Raw genomic sequence first — 25,872 nt, 5'->3', positions numbered from 1 at the left:
AGCCGATACCAGCTGTGTGAGTGTAGTGAGGAGTATCTGATGTTGACCGCCACGTTTCCGCACAGATAGAGGAAAAGAGCCTGAGCGAGTTCTCGCTGCTGGTGTTCCCCGAGCTGCGTGCGCGCCACAGCGGCACCTACACGTGCCGCGCCACCAACGCCGCCGCCGCCGCCACCTACAGCGCCACGCTCCAAGTCAACGGTACCACACACAGCACGCCGCATGCTGCACGCCGCACACCGCACGTCACACACCGCACACCACCTTACTCTGACCTACTAATCTTGTTTTGAGTTACTATTTACAAAACAAAATGATGCCCCCCCCCCCCCCTCTCCAGGTATCTAAAGTAAACGAAGTGTGACCGGTTAGTTTCCCTGACTATGTTCGTCCAACTACGTCGCGTACGACCTGGTAGCTGGTAGTTCTTCTGTCTTGTGTTCGTTTGTCTTCGTACTATCATGTTTATAACCGTTTGACCCCAGGATTTTCCAGATTTATTTATTTATTTATTGTTATTTCTTTTCAGCCCTTAGAGTTTCCTTACCTCCTTTCGAGTTTATTTCCAGGATTCACCGACATATATATTTTGGATTTTGAATTGCCAGTTTTCCTAAGGTTTATTAGTAAGCCTTATATAACTGTGCTACAGTCGCTCCGTCGTGGGTCACGGAGCCCCTGGACGCGGCCGTGCTGCTGGGCGCGCCGCTGCTACTGCAGTGCGCGGTGCGCGGCCACCCCACGCCCGTCGTCACATGGTACAGGAGGATCGGTATGATTTCATCACACTACTTCTCGTTACTTTCGATTCATGTGAAATCGCAACAACGAGTACACGTCATGTTCAGTAAATGTTTTATTCTTACTTCCAAAAACAGGTGAAATCATAAGTGGAATGGAAAATTCGGATCGATGGGAGGCGACAGGCCCAGAGTGGGGCGCGGACGACAGCGCATCGCTCGCCACGCCCGGTGGTGCCACGGGCAGCGCGACGCTGTCGGCGCGCGGCGCCGCGCGCTCGCACCAGGGTCTGTACCGCTGCACCGCCGACAACGGCGTCGGCGCGCCGCTCGTCAAGCATGTCAACGTCACCGTGCACGGTAGGGCCCCGCGCCCCGCACCTCACGCCCCGCGCCACTCTCGTCACCCTCTCGTAACGAATGATTCACGTCCGCAGAGCCAGCGCACTTCGGCCCCGCGGGTGACGCGCCGCGCAGCGTGTCGAGCGTGCGCGGCCGCAGCGTGGCGCTGGAGTGCCTCGCGCTCGGTGACGCGCCGCTCACCGTGCACTGGACGCATCGGGGCAACAAGCTCGACCTCGACTCTTACAGGTCTTTAGTATTCGCAACGTCAAGATCGGAGATAATCTATTAAAATTCAGATGAATAATGAATCGCTAGACCTCCAGGTTCGTGACGTGCGAGTGGTTGCAGATGGACGATAGCGGAGGAGCGGCGCGGCGGCGGCGTGCGCTCGTCGCTGCGCCTGCGCGGCGTGGAGGCGCGCGACGCGGGCGAGTACCGCTGCCACGCGCGCAACGCGCACGGACGCGCCGACACCGCCATACTGCTCACCGTGGAAGGTGCGCTATGCTCTGTATGCTTAGTACGAGGTTTTATGTCTCACCAAGGTTGATAGTATTCGAGTGTCTTCAAAACACTTCAGCGTTATAGTAAACTGGATCTTAACCGGCCTCGTTGTAAAGCTGAAGTTTGTCTACACATCTACGGCCAGCACTCCAAGCGGAAATGTTGCGATATTAATATCTTTAGTATTGAGTTTTTTATTTCAATTCAAGGATCTTACGATCCATTTTACTTTGAAATTAATGTATTCCGACTCTCAAATACTATCAACGTTGGGGAGACGTAAAATCTTATACTAAGCGTACCGCGCAAACACTAAAGCGTGCTTTAGTTTACGTAAACGTACATGTTTACGTAATTCTATACAAGATATTATTTATTTAACTAAATTTAAATACAAATTTATTAAATAAACTATTAATAAACTTAAATCTAAAAAAAACTAATAATCGTAATTCTTACATAACTATCACCACTATCCTACATATCCAACAACAGCTGAACAACAAAAGGAGTACAACAGTAGATACGTACCTACTGTTGTTTCAATAAATGATTTTGATTTTGGAAGGAGGTTATACTCGTATTTATGGACATAGACTTTTATGGTCTGATAGTCTAGTGGTTGTGCACAGAGGCGCCGGCGGCGCCGCGCGCGCTGCGGCTGGCGGGCGTGGGCGCGCGCGCCGTGCGCGTGGCGTGGCGCGCGCGGCGTGGCGCCGGCGTGCACTTCGGCGCGCTGTGCACGCCGCTGCACGCGCTGCCCGCACGCGACCACACGCCGGAGCTGCTCAACCTCACCGTGGAGGAGCGCGCCGACAACGAGTACAGTACTTACTTCTCATTCATTTGTTGCTTTAAGCCCATGCACGTACAAAATAAACATAAATAGTGTTTTGAGCCCCTGCTTCACCAGCTATGGTAGGATACTAACATTGGGGCCAACAGCCCAATGAGGGGCCCATGAGTGAAGCACCTAAGGATCAGTGAACACTTTGGTCAGATGGCTTGGGGGTTCCGGGTCCTTTGGACCAGTCAGTGGACACAGGGGTAACCCTGCTAGTTATGTGGTCTATCGTGCTGTAGCCTTGCCGAAACCCAGTCTGCTCCAGAGGCTGAAATTCGTCAAGGCCTTCGGGCGAGATGATTCAACCCTCCACCTCCCATGGCCCCACCAACCTCTCAGTTATATGGGCCGAATCGCGGGAGGGCGCCCGTTCAGTACTTGCTCTTGGCATTTTCCCGGGGCGCCTTCTTGACTCCCTACAAATTATTTTTTGTCTCTTCCTTGTCCCTTATGCTCACTCTCCCCCCTTGGGGGCTAGACGTCACTAACACAGCTGTGATCTCCGCTGCTGCTCCTCCGTGGTGCCGGCCTGGCACCTGCACGCTCCGAGCTGCTTCGCCTCTTATGCCAATGGTGCGCGAATTCCCGTAGCCGGTTGTAGTTCCCCGCCGATGAGACGAGGTCCGTGTAGAAGACCGGCCCCGCTTCCCCGCGTACAATCCCATCCAACATCGTCACTCGCAAGTCCTCATAAAGGGGACACTCCCACAGCACATGGTGCCTATCCTCGTCGCCAAAGCCGCACTCGCACGCCGGGCTCTCGCACAACGTCATCCTCATAAAGCGTATCGCTCCGCCAGCTCCGCTGCGCTAGCGGTGCTCGCGGGTGTGTTGCCGGCCGACCTGGAATTGATGCGTGTTGGGAGAATCGAAGAGGTGCGCCAGTCCGTGCCCAAGAAGGAGTTGAGCAGACGCAAGCGGGATATCGGGTCGGATGTGATTGCGATGTGGCAGGAGCGGTGGTCTGCGGAGATTTGGGGTGACAGGCTCGGGGCCACCTGGGTCGCGCCGGACTACGAGACCTCACAGATCCTCATCGGACACGGCTGTTTCCGGGCGCGCTTGCATAGGATGACGTTGTGCGAGAGCCCGGCGTGCGAGTGCGGCTTTGGTGACGAGGATAGGAACCATGTGCTGTGGGAGTGTCCCCTTTATGAGGACTTGCGAGTGACGATGTTGGATGGGATTGTACGCGGGGAAGCGGGGCCGGTCTTCTACACGGACCTCGTCTCATCGGCGGGGAACTACAGCCGGCTACGGGAATTCGCGCACCATTGGCATAAGAGGCGAAGCAGCTCGGAGCGTGCAGGTGCCAGGCCGGCACCACGGAGGAGCAGCAGCGGAGATCACAGCTGTGTTAGTGACGTCTAGCCTCCAAGGGGGGAGAGTGAGCATAAGCGACAAGGAAGAGACAAAAAATAATTTGTAGGGAGTCAAGAAGGCGCCCCGGGAAAATGCCAAGAGCAAGTACCGAACGGGCGCCCTCCCGCGATTCGGCCCATATAACCGAGAGGTTGGTGGGGTCATGGGAGGTAGAGGGTTGGCCCCAGTCCTCAATCTGCCGGATGGTATCGGCCGCGGCGGTCTCGATCGCTCTACGCGTATCGGCCTCAATCAGAATCGTGACGTCGTCCGCGTACGCTACGATCTTTACTCCCCCCGGTAGCGGCAACCGAAGCAAGTCGTCAAGGAGGACGTTCCATAAAGTTGACCCCAGCACTGATCCCTGTGGACACCCCATGGTCGACGTCTTCCACCGCACCTGGTCCCCGATGAATAGGCCAACGCGCCTGTTGTGAAAGGGCGAGATGATTCATAAAACATTACGTATCTGCACAGCATCGACTCGGACGGCTACGCGCTGCTGGCGGCGCGCGTGGCGGGCCTGCGCCCCGCGGCCGCCTACTCGCTGCGCCTGCTGGCCGCCAACCACGTGGGCGCGTCGCCGCACTCCGACGCGCTGCTCTTCACCACGCTCGAGGAAGGTGGGTGTGTTGGTGCTGCACGCTAATGTGTCTGCACAGCATCGACTCGGACGGCTACACGCTGCTGGCGGCGCGCGTGGCGGGCCTGCGCCCCGCGGCCGCCTACTCGCTGCGCCTGCTGGCCACCAACCACGTGGGCGCGTCGCCGCACTCCGACGCGCTGCTCTTCACCACGCTCGAGGAAGGTGGGTGTGTTGGTGCTGCACGCTAATGTGTCTGCACAGCATCGACTCGGACGGCTACACGCTGCTGGCGGCGCGCGTGGCGGGCCTGCGCCCCGCGGGCGCCTACTCGCTGCGCCTGCTGGCCGCCAACCACGTGGGCGCGTCGCCGCACTCCGACGCGCTGCTCTTCACCACGCTCGAGGAAGGTGGGTGTGTTGGTGCTGCACGCTAATGTGTCTGCACAGCATCGACTCGGACGGCTACACGCTGCTGGCGGCGCGCGTGGCGGGCCTGCGCCCCGCGGCCGCCTACTCGCTGCGCCTGCTGGCCGCCAACCACGTGGGCGCGTCGCCGCACTCCGACGCGCTGCTCTTCACCACGCTCGAGGAAGGTGGGTGTGTTGGTGCTGCACGCTAATGTGTCTGCACAGCATCGACTCGGACGGCTACACGCTGCTGGCGGCGCGCGTGGCGGGCCTGCGCCCCGCGGCCGCCTACTCGCTGCGCCTGCTGGCCGCCAACCACGTGGGCGCGTCGCCGCACTCCGACGCGCTGCTCTTCACCACGCTCGAGGAAGGTGGGTGTGTTGGTGCTGCACGCTAATGTGTCTGCACAGCATCGACTCGGACGGCTACACGCTGCTGGCGGCGCGCGTGGCGGGCCTGCGCCCCGCGGCCGCCTACTCGCTGCGCCTGCTGGCCGCCAACCACGTGGGCGCGTCGCCGCACTCCGACGCGCTGCTCTTCACCACGCTCGAGGTGACTGAGACCCAGTCCAACAACGCCTCGATCTCGTGGGACCCTTCAACATAGGGCCCTAGCTACGTAGGCCAGCTCGAGACGCTCCTCCTAGGCACTCTGTCACTACTCTGTGCAGACGGCTGCGTCGAACCCCTGTACCTATGTAATATCACTGTGCACTCACTGTGTGTGCGCCGACCGGCTCCCCGGCTCGACCAGAACCCACTCACAGCGGACGATCGCATCGGCCTCTAACGAACCGCTTGACCAAATGGAAAAGGCTTCTCTCTATCCTCTCCATTCGTCTCACTCTCTCTAAGTTTTCACTTGTAACTACAGATATATTTTGTCCTACAGCACCGACGGGATCTCCTCACTTGTACCGCGTGTGAACTACAGATATATTTTGTCCTACAGCACCGACGGGATCTCCTCAGAACGTGCGAGTGAGAGTTGTCAACTCGGAAGAACTGCTCGTGTCTTGGTCGGTGAGTTAATATTTTACTATTATTTATTGTGGTCTTTTCTTACAAACCTTTGACTAACAAAAGTGAAATCACCAAGTGCTACTACATTGTATGGCAACGCATAACCTTCTACCCCTCCTCGATATATTGCAGAGGGGGGTTGAAACGGAGCCCTGTAACTATAGTTATGTTATATCCTGGAACCCTTGTTACAACGTGCACTCTATGAGAATTGAACGCATTCAAAAGCGCTTCCTGTACCGTGTGAGTCATGCCGCAGGCGCCGGCGCAGGACAGCTGGCACGGCGAGCTGCTGGGCTACGCCGTGTCGTGGCGCGAGGTCGCGCGCGGTGCGGCGGCGGACGGGCCGCGCGAGCACGCGGCGCCGCGCGGCGTGGCCGTGGCGCGCGGCTGGAGCGGCGCCGAGCTGGCGTTGCGCGGCCTGCGCCCCTTCGCGCGCTACGCGCTCACGGCGCGCGCTTTCAACCGCGCGGGCGTGGGCCCGCCGTGCGCCGCCGTGTACGCCGCCACCGTCGACGGAGGTACCTTCCTCGTCAACATGTCGGAGTCGTGTGAACGCAATATAGACGATCTCCAAGTGTGTCACTCCGCAGTGCCGGAGGAGCCCCCGCGCTCGGTGTCGTGCGAGGCGGCGTCGGCGCGCTCGCTGCGCGTGCGCTGGCTGCCGCCGACGCAGGTGCCCGCGCTGCCCGTCCGCGGCTACGACTTGCACTACGCGCCCGTCGACCACTCCGACTGTAAGCGCCTCTCGCATCTCTGCAGACGCGTCGGAGTGTAACGCTAATGGTAGTCGTGGTCCGCAGCGTGGAGCGGCGCGGAGGCGAGCGGCGCGGAGGCGGCGCGCGCGGCGCCGGGCGGCGAGGCGCTGCTGGGCGGGCTGCGCGCCGCCACCGACTACTCGGTGAGCGTGCGCGTGCGCTCGGAGCGCGGCGCCGGGCCCGCGTCGCCGCCCGCGCTGTGCCGCACCAGCGACGACGGTGAGCATCGCGTATCGTGACTAGCCCATGACGTCACAGTGTGCTCCATTCCGAGTATAATGACATATTCCTCCCGTCCCAGTGCCGAGCGCGCCCGAGGCGCTGCGCGCGCTGGCGGCGGGCGCGGACGCCGTGCGCGTGTCGTGGGCGGCGCCAGCGGCGCGCGGCGGCGTGCTCACGCACTACACGCTCTACACCCGGGAACTCGGCAAGTATGAGCTTTGACGACCGCTGCCGTCGCGACGCGCTCGTCGAACGACACTTTAATGGCCTGTGTGACTGAAGGGTGGGCGGCGAGTGGGCCGTGCGCGTGGCGGCGGACGACGACGAGGCGTGGCACGAGGTGCGCGGGCTGCGCGAGCGCGCCGTGTACGAGTTCTGGGTGCGCGCCGCCACCGCCGCCGGCGCGGGCGCGCCCAGCCCCGCCGTCAGCGCCGCGCCGCAGCCGCTCCGTGAGTTGTTCCGATCGTTCATATACGACGGCTTCGCTGGGGAGCCGGTCGCTCGATGTGGACTGATCCGAATGCGTCAGCAGGGGCGGCTCGGATCTCGTCGCTGGGGCGCGAGGTGCGCGCGGCGCCGGGCGCGCGCGTGCGGCTGCGCTGCGCCGCGCTGGGCGCGCCACCCGTCGCGCGCCGCTGGGCGCCGCTTCCGCGCGCGCACACCGTCACCGACACGGGGGACCTCGTCATACACAGTGAGTCCATCACCGACCCCATATCCAGTATCGAGCGACGTACTGGTCGATAACTACACTGTGTCTTTTGGGCGTCAAATAGAGTATATAAATCAGTAAAACTGTGTAAAAATTAAGCTTTTTGAATGTTGTTCAACTTCCATAGTTGAGTGATGCGCGCGATAGGGTGCTCGAAATGATTGATAGCTCAGTTGCACCGCTCGGTGCCTCCGCCAGAGGTGGAGCCGCAGTCGGGCGGCAACTACTCGTGCTGGGCGCGCAACGCGGCCGGCGCCGACGCCGTCACGTACGTGCTGCGCGTGCTACACGCGCCCGCGCCGCCCGCGCCGCCGCGCCTCGTGCGCGCCGAGCCGCACGCACTCGGCCTCGCCTGGGAGCCGCCGCCCGACGACGGCGGCGCCCCCCTGCTCGGTGAGTGCTCGTGGTGCCATGTCCCATGGAACATGATATTGTAAGTGCCTTCGCAAACCAGATCTAAACAAAAGGAATAGAAGTTGGTAGTTTGATTCGCCGGTGTCGGGCAGGGTACACGCTGCTGTGGTGGGCGGAGGGGGAGGCGGAGACGGAGGCGGAGGTGCAGGCGGCGGCGGGCGCGAAGGCGCAGGCGGCGGCGGGCGCGGAGGCGGCGGCGCGGCAGTGGCGCGCGGGCGCTGCGGCGCGCGGCGCGACGCTGCGCGGGCTGGCGTGCGGCGCGCCGTACCGCGTGGCGTTGCGCGCGCACAACGCCGTGGGCGCGTCGCCACGCTCGCGCACGCTCACGCTGCGCACGCGGGGCGACAGTTAGTATGCACGCCTTCATTGTATTTCATTCTTAATAAATTGTTATTCATGATAATATTCCATAATATGTATGTCCAGCCATAATATATTAAAGTACAGTACTAGTTACATGCGACATACAGCTCGTGGGCTCATCGGAGTGAACTAGAGTGTGGGAACTCTTGGTTTGATCCTGAATTGGCATAATGCTATAATATTAGGCTAACGGTGACGTAAAATCAAAGAATAAAAAAAATAAAAAAAATGACTTCCAAAACCACTACAAAGTAAAAAATAACTTTTACACGTGTTGAAGTCGGGCGAGCTTTACGCTTTGATTTCTAGTTTCTGTTTGTTTCGGCCCCTGCCTGTCCCCCCAAGGGAGCCCGGGTCCTGGGGCCCGTGAGCAGGACCGCGTTCGGACAGGCTAGGGGCAGGGTCGCACTAACAACCAAATCGGCTGATCGACCTGTGGAGAAATAGAAACGTGCATAGGCAATATCACTTACCATCTTGTAGATGTCGAGTCTTCTAGAGAATAGACCAGCTCGGATGTCTAGGTAGTGTGAGTAAGTGGCAGTTAAGAGTGTGAATCCTACGACGGCGGGAGGCGAGTGGACGCTCAGCTCCCAACAAATCAGCTGTGCCGGAGCGGTGATCCAGATAGCCCAAATGTACACATAGGGCCATCGGGGAAAACTTCTTCAGCGCACCGCAGATCTGCAGAGGTGCGTTCCAAATGGGGCTCCATGTCAAGGCGGACAACGGAGGAGGAGATAGACCAATAATTGTCCCCGTGGGGCAATCGGGCAGAACTTTCTTGCGGCACCACAATAGCACACGACGGTACTCTATAAGTTCACTCTTCATTGCAATGTCCTTGTTGCCGTCCATATCTTTGTTATTAGGCAATTCGAATAAAACTCGATTTTGTGATCATGAATTCATTTATTAGGGTATTTGCTATATAGGATCTTAGGGCGCGTAAGACATAACTACACCGACGAGGACATGAGCATAATAATTAACAAATAGCCAATCATAAACTACGAGATGGACGCATGCGCAGCAAGCGGTTTCGTACAACAGGTGTGACCACGGTGTGGCTTATATAAGGCAAGGAACCGTTGTCTTGCAGCTCAGTTAGCAGCAGTCAGCGGCGCAGCGCGGAGGTTCCGTCCATACATCGGAGTACTCGTCTCACTAGTCACTACAGCTTCTATATAAGGAACGTGCGATCAAAATGTAGCTCAGTCAGGCGCCAAGCGGCCCGGTGCACGCACGCATCAGTGGAGATGTCCGGATCTGCTACACCGCTCCCCCATCAGCGAAGCGTTTGGGTTGTTTAGAGACTCTTCCGTATCTTGTTATATAAGCGTAGTTTTTAGTTTGTTGTGCTTCTTCTTGATCGGGGTTCTTCATGACGTATGCTGGTTTCAGTCGATCGATAGAAATAGTTATTATCTTGTTTTTCACACAGATCTTGAAAAATTTTGCACTTTGCTCGATGACTTGAAACGGTGTTTAGCCCCCTTAAGTTAACCGATAAAATGTGTCGCGTGCATGTATGCACATTGCGACAATATACAGGAAGATTTTTTTGGTTTTGCACAATTTTTTTTTGGTGGTTCTGTATCGTTAATAAAACACATTTCCATTCCATTCCATTCCATTTTGTACCTTTTTTGAAATATTCCTTTTTCCACACTGAAGTTCTAGATTAAATTCGCGTGATTGTTGCTCCATTTGAGATATCTTATATTCAGTTTCAGATGACTTGGAACGCAATTCTAAGTATTCAGACTCAAGTTTTGATATTCTCTCAGTTCATTTAACATTTAAAACTTTTTGCTCATCATGAAAATTTGACAGAAAGCTTAATGATTTGGTTGCTTCGTAAAATATAATCTGGTTACTGATAGGAAATGGCTCGGTTTAGATGTTGTTTGTGTATAGAGGCCGTGGCGCCGCCGGGCAAGGAGTGCATCTGGGTCAACAGCACCGCGCTGCGCGTCGCGCTGCTGGCGTGGGGCGGCCGCTGCGCCGTCGCGGGCTTCTCGCTGGCGCTGCGGCGCGCGGGCGGCGCCTGGGCCGACCTGCCCGGCCGAGGTGACAGTGCCGAGGTGAGGAATGCATAACTCACGGGGTCAGACAATTGCTGCAATTATTTGGTTGCACAAGACTGTGTCCAAGCCACTTTGTGGGGTAAATTTTTTTCACATGATCCAGAACCCCCAAATTAACCTACCGCAATATTATCTCATCGAGGCTGATCCCTGAGCTCGGGATAATATCCTGGAGCCCGAGATTTGGGATCTTACGTACTTAATACACCAGAAGTGAATTTAAATATTAATCACGAGGCGGACAGGCTTATCGAGCGTTTTTTTAACCTTTTATAATCCATCCACACTCACTCTACTGTACGAATCACACTTATTAATGGGCAATCTCAAAGCCGAAACAAATTTACAAAAACAGTTTCTTTAAAAAGGTTTTCCCCAAAAACGATATTGTACCTTTGACAGCGAAGGAAAATTATATAAAAATTGCGAAATCACGCTACCTGCTTGCCAGCACCAAAAACGGGGGTGCCAGGGTATCGAGGCAGCGCGCGCGCAGTCAAGGCGGGTAAGTTGATAAAAGCGCGTGCGCAAAACAACCTTACTGCAATATTCGATTAGGGCACAATTTCTATTGCAACCACAATCAAAATGGCAACCTAAACACAAAAGCACGAGTCTCGCGTCGGAACGAGACTAGCTCCTAAAAACCACCAACCACCCGTATTTATACAGTTGACTCAAGATGTCGACGCAACAGATCACGTGACGTCCGGTTCGTCAAGTGCGATAACACGTAGGCTGAGGCAGCGGCAGTGGCCCTAACATCGATGTCAATTTATTTTGCGTGTTGCTTTTTGTCATTTTTCGACAGGCAACCGATTTGGAGCCGGGCACGTGGTACGAAGTGCGTGTTCTGGCACACTCGCCGGCGGGTGACACTCCCGCGCTCTACAGAGCCGCCACGCTCACGGAAAATGGAGGTAATTTCATTATGTAACTGTATTTAATTTTAGTAAAAGATGTTTAATTTAATCTTAACATTATTATGTTACTAAATAATTATTTTCATCAAGAAATTATACGTACTTAGTACAAAATATTGACTCGTATCGTTTGTGATTCAGAACGGATCGGCGAACCGACGGAGCTGCCTCTGGAGGCGCGCATGAGTACGGCGGACGGTGCGGCGGACGCGGCGCGCGTGGCGGCGTGGTGGCGCGGCGGCGCGGGTGTGGCGGCGGCGCTGCTGGCGGCCGCGCTGGCGTTGCTGATGGGCGCGGCCGTGGTGCTGGCGTGCCGCGCGCGCCGCGCGCACGCGCCGTGCGACGTGCACGAGCAGCCGCTCTACGTCGCGCAACCAAAGCAGACCAACGGGAAGACGATCACTCCGCCCGATGGTGAGTGCATATACCATTCATATTGTACATAATTATTGTATTAGGTACATTATGGTATATGCATTGGTCGATTCAAAAGTACTTGTATAAGGGCAATTGCATAAAAAATATTTTTTAATTTCCTTTATAATAATTAATGTTTTTTAATGACGTCATCACCTACAACAGACCTGCACGAGATCAGCCCGTACGCCACGTTCAGCATGTCGAGCGCGAGCGCGGGCGGCACGCGCTCGTGCGCGCTGCACCTGCACTCGTTCGCGCGTGAGCCACTCGCGATGGCCGCGCCACCGCCGCGCCCGCACCTGCTCGCGCACCCCAACGGTGAGCCGCACCACTCTTAGCGAGGGCACATAATGTCATCTCCTGCAAAATATCAGCCCGTACGCCACGTTCACGTTCCTACGTCCCCGTCAACGCCGCCAGTTTCCACGCTGCCAGTGTCCACGATGCCTGTGACCAACGCGCCAGTTGTCCACGCTGCCAGTGTACCACGCTGCCAGTGTCCACGCTGCCAGTGTACACGCTGCCCGTGTCCACGGCTGCCAGTGTCCACGCTGCAAGTGTACACGCTGCCAGTGTCCACGCGCCACTGTACACGCTGCCAGTGTCCCACGCTGCCACTGTACACGCTGCCAGTATCCACGCTGCAGTGTCCACGCTGCCAGTGTCCACGCTGCAGTGTCCACACTGCCAGTGTCCACGCTGCCAGTGTCCACACTGCCCGTGTACACGATGCCCGTGTCCACGCAGCCAGTGTCCACGCTGCCAGTGTACACGCTGCCAGTGTCCACGCTGCCACTGTACACGCTGCCAGTATCCACGCTGCCAGTGTCCACGCTGCCAGTGTCCACGCTGCCAGTGTCCACGCTGCCAGTGTCCACACTGCCAGTGTACACGATGCCCGTGTACACGCTGCCAGTGTCCACGCTGCCAGTGTCCACGCTGCCAGTGTCATGCTGCGCTGCAGCGAACATGATATAATAGTAATTGTTGCAGCTAGTAGTTTAAGGATGGGTGCCAAAATATAAAGACTTCGATTATGTTATATTTAACCAACTTCAAATAAAGGTTTTCTTAAAGTATCTTTATCTACCCAAAGCTATGCGTTAGTTTTGCATTTCTTACTTGAGTAGAAAATATTCGAGCCAATACATATATTATTATAATTTCAATATTTTAGCGTTTAAACTACCGTGAGTGATTTCCATTCTAAATAATATCTGTCCCGGCTTACTTGCGTGTGTAGTCGACGTTAGCCCGATTAGTTTCGAACCCATACGGGGTCCTTTTTCAAGGGAGTCCGTACGCGCACGCGCCGCGGTTTTGACTGACGGGACGCGCTTGCCGCTGCGCGTGTGCCGTTTCAATCGTGACAATGGATGGATGCTACCCTCAGCGTGGAAACCGCTTTTTGGCGCTAAGACAAGGGCATCAGTCGTGGGACGGGACACCATTAGCTCCGCGTGCCTGGATTTCGATGACGGTTCCAGTGATGAAGAACAGCAGGAAATGTCGGGAGACGATCGGCAGGTGGGCCCCCCCCCCCCCCCCATCCACCCTGACAACGGGCTCTACTGGCAGCGGCACGCGCGTCCCGCAGTCAAAACCGCGGCGCGTGCGCGAACGGACTCCCTTGAAAAAGGACCCCGTATGGGTTCGAAACTAGTCGGGCTAACATCGACTACACAAGTGAGTAAAGCCGGGACAGATATTATTTACAATTTCAATATTAATTATTTTTGTATTAGCAAAATGTATGTTCTGTTCAAAATTTTAAATTATGAAATTGACTGCCCAAACATTTTACGCTAAATATTTTTTTCTGTGCCCCGTAAAAATTCGCGATTTTCTACGTACAAGGCCTATATTATAAGGGGATGCAGAACACACTTAGGAGAAAACAATGTATTGATTAGAATATATCGCGAACATAATAGTCTTTTTAAAACTGCGAAAAATATGATAATAGATCCTCACTCACTCTCCTTGTAGAAGTACAAAAAAATGCTGCATCAGTATATTGATGCAGCATTATAAACTCGTATGCTTCTTCGTAATTTTTCTTATTTTTCTTGTTTTATGTAATATTTAGTATTTAATATTTAGTACTATTGTAAATTGCAGTGTTTTTTATTTTTTATTGTTTCATATTTGTATTTGTAGCTTTAAGTTTACTGGTAATCCCGCACTTGCAAACTTTTAAAATGCATGCCGGTTTGCCAGTAATTGGATGTACACTCTAAATTTTTTCTCTGTGAATTGTAATTGTTATTTTATAATATGTGTACTATCTGTTGGCAAACCAAAAAAAAAAATAAAAAATAAATAAATGTATCAAACATTACCTATGGCTAGCATTAGCCATACATACCACGGAATTAACGAACTTGATTCGAGTAGGCTCATGTAATATAATATTCAATTAGATATTTTAAGTTTACGGATTGTGGCCAGTTTAGCGACCCAAATAATAATAATAAAAAACAATGTGCCTATATCACAAGTGCCTATATTTCGGAATTGTCACTGCGCAGACTACGGCAGCGCGCGCGACAGCGACTCCGAGTCGAGCGGCTCGCCGTGCGCTGCGTGCGCCGCCGAGCTGTACCGCGTGCCCGCCGCGCACCTGTCTGGTACGTAGCGTCCCGCGCCGCACCGCGCGCCGCCGCGCCGCCTCTCTCACCACCCACCTGTTGCAGACACGCTGCCAGCCGGCGCCGACTCCAGCGCGGACGACGGCTCGGACGCGCGCCGCGAGCCGCCACGGACGCGCGCGCGGCGCCGCGACCCCACGCCCGCCGCCAGGTGATGCTCCCTACACCATACTACCTCCACCATCACTAGTGTGTCATTTCGATGCTGCAACTATAACTGGATATTTCTCTGTTCCCTGAAGCCATCGGTTCTAAGATGGAGAGGCGCTAGTGAGTGTGCTCGTAGCGTACAGCAGTAGCGCGAACCCCCAGCATGGCTTGCAAGCTTCCGATCTTACTGAAGCCATCGGTTCTAAGATGGAGAGGCGCTAGTGAGTGTGCTCGTAGCGTACAGCAGTAGCGCGAACCCCCAGCATGGCTTGCAAGCTTCCGATCTTACTGAAGCCATCGGTTCTAAGATGGAGAGGCGCTAGTGAATTATGAACTCTTGATAAGTAGGTACAGCTCATTTCACAACCAAACACCGGCGAGGGGCTCGCGCCAAACCGCAGGTTTGCTGAAGCTCCACAGTCCACCGAACGAACCAAATCTACCGGCGAGCATTCGCAGCGCCTCCTCGTTCCTCATATCGACCGGTAATCGCCTCCTGCGCAAGTAAAAGACCAGAGCTGTTTCGAGTGAAACGAGCTGTGCGCGTGGGCGGGTAGTGACGTCACTCTGTTGCAGGTACTCGCCCGTGGCGCCGCGGGGCGGGGCACGCGGCGCCGCGACGCCGGGCACGCGGCGCCGCGCGATGTGAACTGTTAGCGTAAAGAAGTGTACATAAACTATTTTGTCCGTTTCGAAGGGACCCAAAGCGTTTTGAAGTGTTTCTATTGCGAATGAATCTGTTCTATTCAATAAACTTGTGATGTTTCCCACCGACGTTTTATTGTATGTAACCACCTCCACCTCCACCTCCATCTCCACCTCCTCGTCCACCTCCACCTACTCTATCCACCGACAAACATTGCTATAGGGCTCCGGCTGTTTCCCGTACTACTCTAAAAGTAGTAAGTAGTTTGTCATATTTTGTCCCATATAAAAAACTAGCTTATGCCCGCGACTTCGTCCGCGTGGACTACACGAATTTTAAACCCCTATTTTACACCCTTAGAAAATATTAACTACAAAACTTCTTTATAGACACTTCAAAACTGACAGACGTTCATACAAAATTCAAACCCCTATAGGGGTTGTATTTTGAAGAATCCTTAGCGGACGCCTACGTTATAATAGCTATCTGCATGCCGAATTTCAGCGTGATCCGTCCAGTAGTTTGAGCTGTGCGTTGATAGATCAGTCAGTCAGTCAGTCAGTCACCTTTTCCTTTTATATATACAGATTATTAAAAAAACTGACTCCCGAAACTAAAACAAAGTAAAAAATAATTTTTTTATACTTAACTTTTTGTAGTGGTTTTGGAAGTCGGTTTTTTAATATATATTTTTATTTTAAGATTTTTAGTGTAAGTAATCATTGCTTGATAGGTACTTAAAAATATCAATTCACCATCAGAAATTCCCGAATCCCCACAGCTTAGGAGTTCAGTACCTTGCAGCATCAGCATTGAGGAGGTGGGATCCGAAGTTCAATGGTGTAGTCTGTTTCGGCCCCTGCCTGTCCCCACAAGGGAGCCCGGGTCCTGGGACCCATGAGCAGGACCGCGTTCGGACAGGCTAGGGGCAGGGTCGCACTAACAACCAAATCGGCTGATCAACCTGTGGAGAAATAGAGACGTGCATATGTTGGAAATATCACTTACCATCTTGTAGATGTTGAGTCTTCTAGAGAATAGACCAGCTCGGATGTCTAGGTAGTGTGAGTAAATGACAGTTATAGTGTAAATGTGGGTGTGTTGAGCTGAGCGTACGACGGCGGGAGGCGAGCGGACGCTCAGCCCCCAAAGAATCAGCTCTGCCGGGGCGGTGAGCCAGATAGCCCAAATGTACACAGGGGGCCATCGGGGAAAACTTCTTCGGCGCACCGTAGATCTCCAAAGGTGAGTTCCAAATGGGGCTCCGTGTCAAGGCGGACAACGGAGGAGGAGATAGACCAATTATTGTCCCCGTGGGGCAATTGTGCAAAACTTTCATGCGACACCACACAAACACACGATAGTACTTTATAGATACACTCTTCATTATAATGTCCTCTTTTACTACGCTAGTTAGTTCAGATCAATTACTTCTTAAGGGAGCGTCCCCCCGTCCCCAGGGAGCGAGTAGCCCCCTTAAGTTAAAAGATCAAAGATGTCGCGCACGTATTCATAATGCGACATTACAAACGTCTCGTAATTGAAGCAAATATAATTCAAATGTATGTAGTTCAGGTTATGATTCATACAAAGAATCCACGAGGCATTCACGAGGGGTTCACGAGGCATTCACGAGGGGTTCACGAGGCATTCACGAGGGGTTCACGATTAGCTGCAGAGGATTAGACAGCTAATGTTCAGAGTGTATTGTTACTTACTGGATACTACTCACGCGCCGCGATGTGCGCAACTATAGGTATATATGACGGATAACCACATATTATATCACGGACACAACTTACATACCTAATATTCTTAAACATACATACAACTTAAATATACATAGTAAGTAACTGGTAACCGAAAAGCAAAAACAAGCTTTGCATTCTATATGCAGGCGCGCTGCCATTTAATTGTAAACACTTTGCTCATTGAATTGGGAATCGAGGTATGTGAGCCTCATTACTGCCCTTGCGGCAGCCCCGTGGATCGGTTTGGTCACCATGGACTCAGTTGTATTCGGAGTGCAGGCCGCTTATATCGACATGGTGCTATCAATGATATAGTCCGTCGCGCTCTGGCCACTGCCTCCATCCCAGCTCAGCTAGAACCTTCCGGCTTGTTCAGGGATGACGGCAAGAGGCCGGATGGGATGACTATAGTGCCACGGTCGATGGGGCGTGCGCTGGTGTGGGATGCGACCTGCGTCGACACGTTGGCAGCGTCCCATTTATCGGGCACGTGCCAAAAAGCGGCTGCAGCAGCCGAGTCAGCTCAAGAGCTTAAGAGTCCCAAAAGCTGATCCACGCGTCTGGTGACCCAAGAGCTGGTGCTTATTTCGCTCAACGGTTGAGCCTTGCCGTTCAGCGAGGCAATAGCGCCAGTGTTTTGGGCACAATGCCCATAAATGACCATTTGGACGGCGTATATTTTTTGTAAATATAAATTTTTTAGTGATAAGGTTTTTCTGTATGTATAATATTTTCTTTCTTCCTTACCAATTCCTTACACACAACTTACACATAATTTGTTTTTAATTTTAATCGATTAATTAGATTGCACCGGAGTCACACTGTTGCCTATTAGACGTCAAGCTAAACTACATCCTCACCCGGACCCCGGTAACCGAAGGTGCAGGCTCGGCAGGGCCCTCTGCCTCCAGGCGCACTGCGCGTCGCGTACCAGTATATGACGTCGTGCGAGCGAGGCCGGGGCGGGCGGCAGTCAATAATAAATGAATATAAGCATATAGCCCGCGGAACGTTCCTTTATTATAGGTTGCGTCACGCAGTAATTACATCGTCCGCTAATGAAGCACGCAGCCGGCTGGGGCGGCCCGACTCCGCCTACCGCCGTCCGCTGCCGCCGTCCGCCACTCCGCCACTCCGCCACTCCGCCACTCCGCCACTCCGCCACTCCGCCTCGCGCCGCACGGCCGCTGCCGCTCCCGACCTTCTGAAATCTCATCGCATACAACCTTTGACAATGTAAATAATATTGGTGGAACCTGCTTTTAAAATAAAACCCATTCACCAAAAAAATTTTGCAAATCGGTCCAGAACCCTCGAAAAAATCGATGTATACATAGTTACATTAAAAAAAACGAACTCCTTGAGATATTTGAGAGGCATTTAAAAATGGGAAATACTTATTTAATAAGGATTGGACGCTCCGCGCGCTAAAGTCGACTTTCATCGTACTCTGTAAAAAATATTTTCTAAAATAGGAAAAAGTGAATATTTTACCTTATGAACATTAATTACCAATAACTACGAGTGAAACCTAACATATCAGTGCAAAATAACGTAAGAAAGTGCCTAAACCTAACAATTATTAACAAAATTATAACAAAAAGTTTCCGTTGGGAACATAGAACAGTGTATTCAAAAGTGACATAAATATCAATAACAATAAATTAAATCTACTCTTAATAGTAAAATAATGCTTAAAAATGGTCTAAACTTAACAAATAATAACAAAAACTATCCTAAATAATGCCGTTATCAAGATAGAATTCAGTGCAAAGTGTATTTCAAAGTGACTGTTTTTATATATTTCATCGATTGCAGTCACCTACCTACACTAACGCTCAAATAGCATACATAAAGACTAACAAGATAACATAATTCGCACCACTTCTCTATGCAAGCGACGGCGCAGCGGTTTGATACGTGAGCTGAAACTGGGATAATGTGATAATGCTATGGTTCGAGACCCGGAAGTTTAAGAGTGAAGGTTCAAGTTTGGGTTTTTTTTGCTTTTTTTATTTTTTATTTTTACTCCTTTTGTCTAAATAAATAAGACTGCTTCATTTATGACTTAGAGTATAAAAAATTCAATATGGCAACGTATTCGAATGTGACTTTAAGAAAGAAGCCAATCTCAAAATCCTACTCTAACTTGTCAGACATTCTGCAAAATAATACTTACATGAATTCAACCATGCTGAGTTGTTCCATGAAAAGTCTGCCGAATGTATCAGCAGGAGACAACTCATATATACAAGACCTAAAACAGCAATTAACTAATCAGCTGGACAGCGCACACGAGGAAATAGAAAAATTAAATTTAGAAAACATGACCCTTAAAAATACACTGGAAAGTTACGACAAAAAAATTTCCTTATACAAAAAACTTGGTATTACAGACAGCTTAATTACAAATATTTCGTCACCTGCAGTGAGAAAAATAAACAGAATAATGTCATTACAACAAGGAAGTCCAATCACTGAAAATATTCCCGTACCTGATACTGTTATAAAAGAAGACTCAATATCTGAAGTTTTAAATAATAAAAAAATGAAAACCAATAGTATAATAACAGTTGACAAAATGAGATCTACCAATGATATAATACCGATCAACGAATCAAGATCTACGAATCCTGCTGGAAATAAAAACCCACAAGGAAATGAAGGGTCACTTTCAATTGATCCTACCACTGATATACGTAAAACGAGCATTACTTCAACGGTTACAATACCATTTCAAAAAATTGAAGCGAAAAAACGACGTAAAATATTAGTGATAGGTGACCAACAGGCATGTGGTCTGTCACTAGCCCTGGTTGACTCAAGAAAAAATTCCTGGAACAATGATTACGACATATTTGGTTTAGTTAAGCCACACGCGCGGTCTTGTGATATACTAACCGAATGTAATAACTTAGATATACTCGATAAAAATGACAAGCTAATAATTGTGGTTGGTGCAAACGACACAAATCCATTTGAAGTAATTGATGCCCTATCTCTTAAACTGGAAAAGACTTGCCACACCAACGTCCTTTTACTGCCGGTAGTCAATAATCAGTACCTTAACGTGGACGCATTGAATAATTTCATAGCATCCACCGCAAAGCTATACAGTCATGCCAAATATTTAAAACTAGACAAAGATAAGTATAAACATAACCAAAACTTGGGAAAATTGTACTCTGACTTAGTAAATTTTTCTATCGATTTTGATGATTACAAATCCAAATATTTAATTGAAAAGAATAGTTCGAAAAAATTCTATTTAAAGAAGTCAACAAACACTAGGCCTATTAAAAAAGGTACAATTCCATTCTACTTCAGTAAAAAAAATGCCGTTGAAGATTCTATTACCAATAATACACACAATCAAAAATTTTTAAAAGGCACAATACCTTATTATTTCCCAAAAGTAAATAGTCGTCAAAAAGTTTCCCAATCAAATAATTTTTTTCGTGACAGCAAAACGAGCACCACATAGACGTATAACCATCTTACATCAAAACATAGCGTCAATTTTAACAAAAATTGATACACTAGAAATTGCGGTGCATGAACTACAAAATAAAAATATAAATATTGACGTTATATGTCTGAGCGAAACTTTTTTAAAACGAGGAACTGAGCATAATATTAAAATGAAAAATTTCACTGTAGCATCGTCATACTCAAGAGTTAAAGAAAAGAGAGGGGGAACATGTATCTTAATAAACAAATCGTTAAACTTAGATTTCAGAACACTTACCTCTATCAGTAAATTGGCAAAGAAGTATGAATGTGAATGCTGTGCGGTTGAGATTCCTAAATGTAATCTTGTTATTTGTTGTATATACAGAGTCCCGAAGGATCAAAACATTCAGAACTTCTTTATTAAACTAAATTCAATACTAGACATCTTAACACGCAAAACTAAATGTAAAGTAGTAATCTGTGGAGACTGGAATATAAATGTATTGTTAAAAGATAATAAATTTACCCATGAGCTTAAAGGCGTACTTAGCAATCATAATATGAATATTCACATAAATGTCCCTACTAGGCGCAATGCATGCTTAGATTTATTTGCCAGTAATATTAAGTCAGTCGATAGTGGAGTTCATCTTCTTGGACTGTCTGACCACGAAACAGCACAGACATTGTCTTTTGACATACATACACAAAAGACCTTTACATATTGGTACGACTATAAAAGAGATTATAGCAAAGAAAATACACGTAAATTTAGAGAATGCATAACAGCGCTATCTTTTGTTGAAGTATATGAAATATTAGATATAAACGAAGCATTTGACTATTTTTTGGAAGAAGTTAAATTATTTTACAATCTTTGTTTTCCGCTTGTAAAAATCAGATCAGAATTTAAAAACAATACCGTAAAGTGGCTATCGAAGGGTATAAAAAAATCAAGTATAGTGAAGAGAAGACTTTATTTAAATTATATCAAATCAGCATGCAATAAAAACATAAATAAATATAAATATAAAAGCTATAATAAGTTATTGAGAAAATGTATAAATACGTCTCATAAAATCCAAAACACTGCATATATCGCTAACCACAACAACAAATGTAAGGCAACATGGTCAATTATCCAGGATACAGTCGGAAATTTGCCTCCCAAAATTAATATAGACATCATAAAAAACGATAACACTGTCATTACGAAACCTGAAAAAATTGCGGAATCTTTTAATAACTACTTTATACAATTAACCAATAAACCTAAGATGAAAGTTCGTCATACCATAAAAGAGAAAATAGAATTTAACAGTAATAGTTTATTTCTTACACCTACCGATTCAAATGAAGTTGTAAAAATCATAAAATCTCTACGGCAAAGTTACGCCGTAGGAACTGATGGCATCAGAACAGATATCGTTAAAGAAGTTGTTAAAAAAATTAGTGTCCCCTTAAGTTATCTAATTAATAAGTCATTTGAACTAGGAAGTTTTCCAAATAAGTTAAAAGAAACTGTAGTTAATCCAATATTTAAAAAGGGGGAAAAGTCTGAAATGAATAATTATAGACCAATAGCTCTAATTACTATATTTTCAAAAGTTTTCGAAAAAGCTATGTATTCAAGATTAATTAACTTCATTGTAAATTCAAAAGTTCTAAAAAAAGAGCAATTTGGATTTCAAAAAAATAGCTCCACAACTAAGGCATGTTTCAATCTAACCAAATTAATCACTGAAAGTATAAATGATAAAATACCAATAGTTACTATATTTCTAGACATGAGTAAGGCATTCGATTTTGTTAATCACGACATACTGCTTTCTAAATTAGATAAGTATGGAATACGAGGAATCGCCAATGCTTGGTTTCAAAGCTATCTTAGGAACCGAATGCAGTGTACAAAAATTACTAAAATAATAAACGGCGAAAAGTTAATCGCTCAATCTTCTTTTATTGCCAACTGTTCTGGAGTTCCACAAGGAAGTATCTTAGGACCTATTTTATTTTTACTTTACATAAATGACCTGCCAAACGTTACCCAGCATCATTGTTTATTATTTGCCGATGACACTACCTTAATTATTAAATGCAAAGATGAAAAATTGTTTGAATCAGATATAAATCAGACGTTTACCGAAGTAGTTCACTGGCTCGAAAATAATAATCTACAGATTAATATTGAAAAAACTAAATTTGTTGCGTTCAGAACTACAAAAGCTAGGGAAATACCTATAACGATTCAATATAATAATTCAATCATTGAAGAAGTCAACACAATTAAATTCTTAGGCATTACATTAGACCGTCACTGCACCTGGAAACAACACATTAATGACCTATGCAATAGAGTAGAAAAGTTTGTGTATGCACTAAAAAGACTTAGGCAAGTGTCAAGTAAAGAAGCGGTGCTATGCGCGTATTATGGATATGTGTCGTCTGTACTCAGTTACGGAATTGTTGTCTGGGGAAACTCAGTAGATGCAGATAGAATTTTTAAAGTCCAAAAAAAATGCATTCGTGCTATATGTAACGCTCACTTTCTGGATAGCTGTAAGCCCATGTTCAAAGAACTTAAGATATTACCCCTACCTTGTATCTACATTAAGGAAGTCTGTATCTTCGTCAAAAAGAATCCCGAATACTTTAAAACTCATGGCCAGGTTCTACAAAGAGTAACAAGGCATAAAGATAGACTGCTTGTACCCAGAATCAAACTAACTTTATATAGACAAAATGCATTTTGTATGGCGATTCAAATATTCAATAATCTACCAACGGCCATGAAAGAAATGACACTTCCTAAATTTAAACGGAAGCTACACGAGTGGTTATTATTTCATTGTTTTTACTCGGTTAATGACTTCTTAAACTTCAAAGAACGATAATTTGGCGGATAAAGTGTTTGTTGTTAACAATTACTAATCTAAGTACTATAACTAATAATAATTTTAATGACAGCATGTTGACATACTTTTCTCCACTTTTGATGTCTGTTTAAATAATATTTTATTAATTTTAATAATTGACATTTTGTAATCGCAATATTTTATTTTGTTTCGTACTCAATATTCTCCTTTAAATACTAATTATTGATGACTTATTTAAATTAGGTATATATTATTGACATTATTGTACTTAATAACATTGCACGCCATACTTGGTAATACACTGTTTCCAAAAAAATATTGTAACACCACTTCACGTGTATTTTTTGCAATAAAAAATTATGAATTATGAATTATGAATTATGGGGTATGAGGCGGGGGGACGCTCCGCACACCCGCACACCCGCACACCCGCACACTCGCACACCCGCACACTCGCACACCCGCACACCCGCACACCCGCACATCCCCCGTGCTCATCCTCAACGGGTGTCGCTATAGACGCTATGTGTAGCACTTTCCAATCTTGAACTGAAATTGTAACTTAAAATAACTATGTATCGAAGTTTAGAATGATGTAATATTATGATTTATATATTATAATGTACAAATGTTATATTTTGCAATGCCCTGACGGGGCTTCATGTTGTAATATTGTAATATTATATATGTTATGATGTAAGACATGAATGCAAATAAATAAAGAATAAAGAAAGTCATGTATAGTACGCGACAGGTCGAGATGGCAATCGGGGTGGGGACACCCCGCACACCCACACAGTCCTTGTGCCGGCCTCTAAGGAATTTGTTGGTCCACCCTCGCCCAATAAGAGACCTGTTGGTTTCACAGTTAGTACAGTACGCGCGGCGAGAGTTTGGCTTTGACCGTTATTGCGCAGAAATCAGAAATTGGGTATCAACGGGCAATTAGTGGGGTGCGGGGCGGGTGTGTAGGCGCACGCGGTGCTCTGATTGGCGCTCCACTGCTCCAGTCGTTCCCTGCCTCTGTTTGTACAATCACGTTCACAAGTGAATTGCTATTTTCGTTAATTGTTTATTATATAAGAATCTGAATAGCACTGCTGCTAAGACTTTTTTTTAATGTTAACTTTTGTATTTAATAATTATTTTAAGTTTTCTTTTGTTTGTATGTACCAATTTTACATGTATCTTGGAATAAATAATTTTATTAAAAAACAATTATTTAGAATTTTCATCGCTGTCTCTGTAAACTTTAAAAGGAAATAAACATTTTATATAAAATAACTATCAATAGTTTTAATAAATGAAGAAGTTTATCTATTTCGTATTATTTTCTAGCATTATTACCACTGTACATGAATTTTGACCCACTCAAATATCCAACCTGGTACATAAAAAAGGAAAAGTATTGTGTGCGTGACAGTACCCATGCGCAGTAATCCCCTCCACCCGAAGGTCAAAGCCAAACTCTCGCCGCGCGATCTGTACTTTGTATGTGCGTGGAAAAACGATCTGTCACAACGAACGGTCGAAGTGCACCAGGCACCCAGAGAACAGAATAGCACTAGATTTAGACACGACATTTTTTTAATTTAGAGATTGAGTACAACTGAATCATTATGTAAATTGTTTAAAAATTAAAAAGCCATGGTGGTATATAGTTGTCAAAATTATATATTAGGTGCTAGATACTGTTATTTTTTTTTTAATATTTTGTTAAGTATATTTAAGTTTTGAAGAAGGTAACTAGATTAAGTTTGCACTAATTTTGTAATTAAATACAAAATATGAATGATAATATTGTTTTACCAATTAGGTACTTACCTAGTTTTTAATTTGTAGTGGCTATTTTCCAAAGTTTCCTTAAAAATTACATATTGTACCTAAGCTACGGAGTAACTGAATACTTTTACAAAATACCAAATAAGCCCAGTTGATGTTTGTGTCGTGGTGTCGTGAGTCGTGAAGCATAATATGTTTACCTATAAGTAGGTACATTCTTATGTTAATTGACTATAGTCTATACCTACTCGAGACCTAATCATATTTATTTATTTATTATTTTTTAAATTTCTTTATTATCAATAAACATTTTACAAAACATATATAACGTTATATTATAATGTTAAACTTAAATTATTAATACTTACAGGCTAAGTCGCGCCTCTTAAAGTTTATAAAGGAATATTATCTTACACGTTTAATCATAGATACTTACATTTATATCACAAAACGAATTAATTGAATGCAATATACTTAAATGGTATATTCTCTTACAAAAAAAAAGTTATTATTTGTTTAAAAAACGCGGGTACAACTAGGTAAGTTATGCCTACTCGTATTAGTAAACTGTCTCAGCTTGCATTACGAAACCGGTACACTGGCCAGTGTACGGTCCGCGTGCAGCGCTACCCTGCCCCTCGCACATGTACGGTAGGCAGGCGAGAACGGGGAATTCAAGATGATGCACACGTGTCGTAGGTATTAGTTACGCTATGCATTCACAGTTCACACCAGCCCGCGGAAACAATAAGCAGTAATTTTTATTCATACGTAGAATTTTAATGTCAATTTTAATATAAAATCAAGTAAAGTAGGAAATTTTATCTCGTGGTGTAAGTGGTTTAAGTTACT

General features: G+C 47.7%; 1 protein-coding gene across 1 annotated transcript in view; it reads left to right on the top strand.

Moving 5' to 3' along the window:
• LOC117988825 (cell adhesion molecule Dscam2-like) overlaps positions 1-15,257 on the top strand; it is a 48,499-nt gene extending 33,242 nt beyond the window's left edge. Inside the window, exons 15-37 of the mRNA XM_069502113.1 lie at positions 66-201; positions 653-772; positions 879-1,100; positions 1,178-1,331; positions 1,434-1,582; positions 2,222-2,411; positions 4,273-4,418; positions 5,739-5,809; positions 6,069-6,330; positions 6,403-6,546; positions 6,613-6,786; positions 6,869-6,998; positions 7,072-7,238; positions 7,322-7,483; positions 7,670-7,894; positions 8,008-8,262; positions 10,199-10,365; positions 11,180-11,288; positions 11,433-11,705; positions 11,874-12,029; positions 14,243-14,341; positions 14,408-14,513; positions 15,089-15,257. Of these exons, the coding sequence (XP_069358214.1) occupies positions 66-201; positions 653-772; positions 879-1,100; positions 1,178-1,331; positions 1,434-1,582; positions 2,222-2,411; positions 4,273-4,418; positions 5,739-5,809; positions 6,069-6,330; positions 6,403-6,546; positions 6,613-6,786; positions 6,869-6,998; positions 7,072-7,238; positions 7,322-7,483; positions 7,670-7,894; positions 8,008-8,262; positions 10,199-10,365; positions 11,180-11,288; positions 11,433-11,705; positions 11,874-12,029; positions 14,243-14,341; positions 14,408-14,513; positions 15,089-15,161 (3,690 nt within the window). The 3' untranslated portion in view covers positions 15,162-15,257. The remainder of the gene's footprint in view (positions 1-65; positions 202-652; positions 773-878; positions 1,101-1,177; positions 1,332-1,433; positions 1,583-2,221; positions 2,412-4,272; positions 4,419-5,738; positions 5,810-6,068; positions 6,331-6,402; positions 6,547-6,612; positions 6,787-6,868; positions 6,999-7,071; positions 7,239-7,321; positions 7,484-7,669; positions 7,895-8,007; positions 8,263-10,198; positions 10,366-11,179; positions 11,289-11,432; positions 11,706-11,873; positions 12,030-14,242; positions 14,342-14,407; positions 14,514-15,088) is intronic.
• The last annotated feature ends 10,615 nt before the right edge of the window (positions 15,258-25,872 follow it).

This window comes from Maniola hyperantus, chromosome 2, assembly GCF_902806685.2.
Source record: "Maniola hyperantus chromosome 2, iAphHyp1.2, whole genome shotgun sequence".
Taxonomy (NCBI): domain Eukaryota; kingdom Metazoa; phylum Arthropoda; class Insecta; order Lepidoptera; family Nymphalidae; genus Maniola; species Maniola hyperantus.
This window is presented reverse-complemented; position numbering and strand designations above follow the sequence as displayed.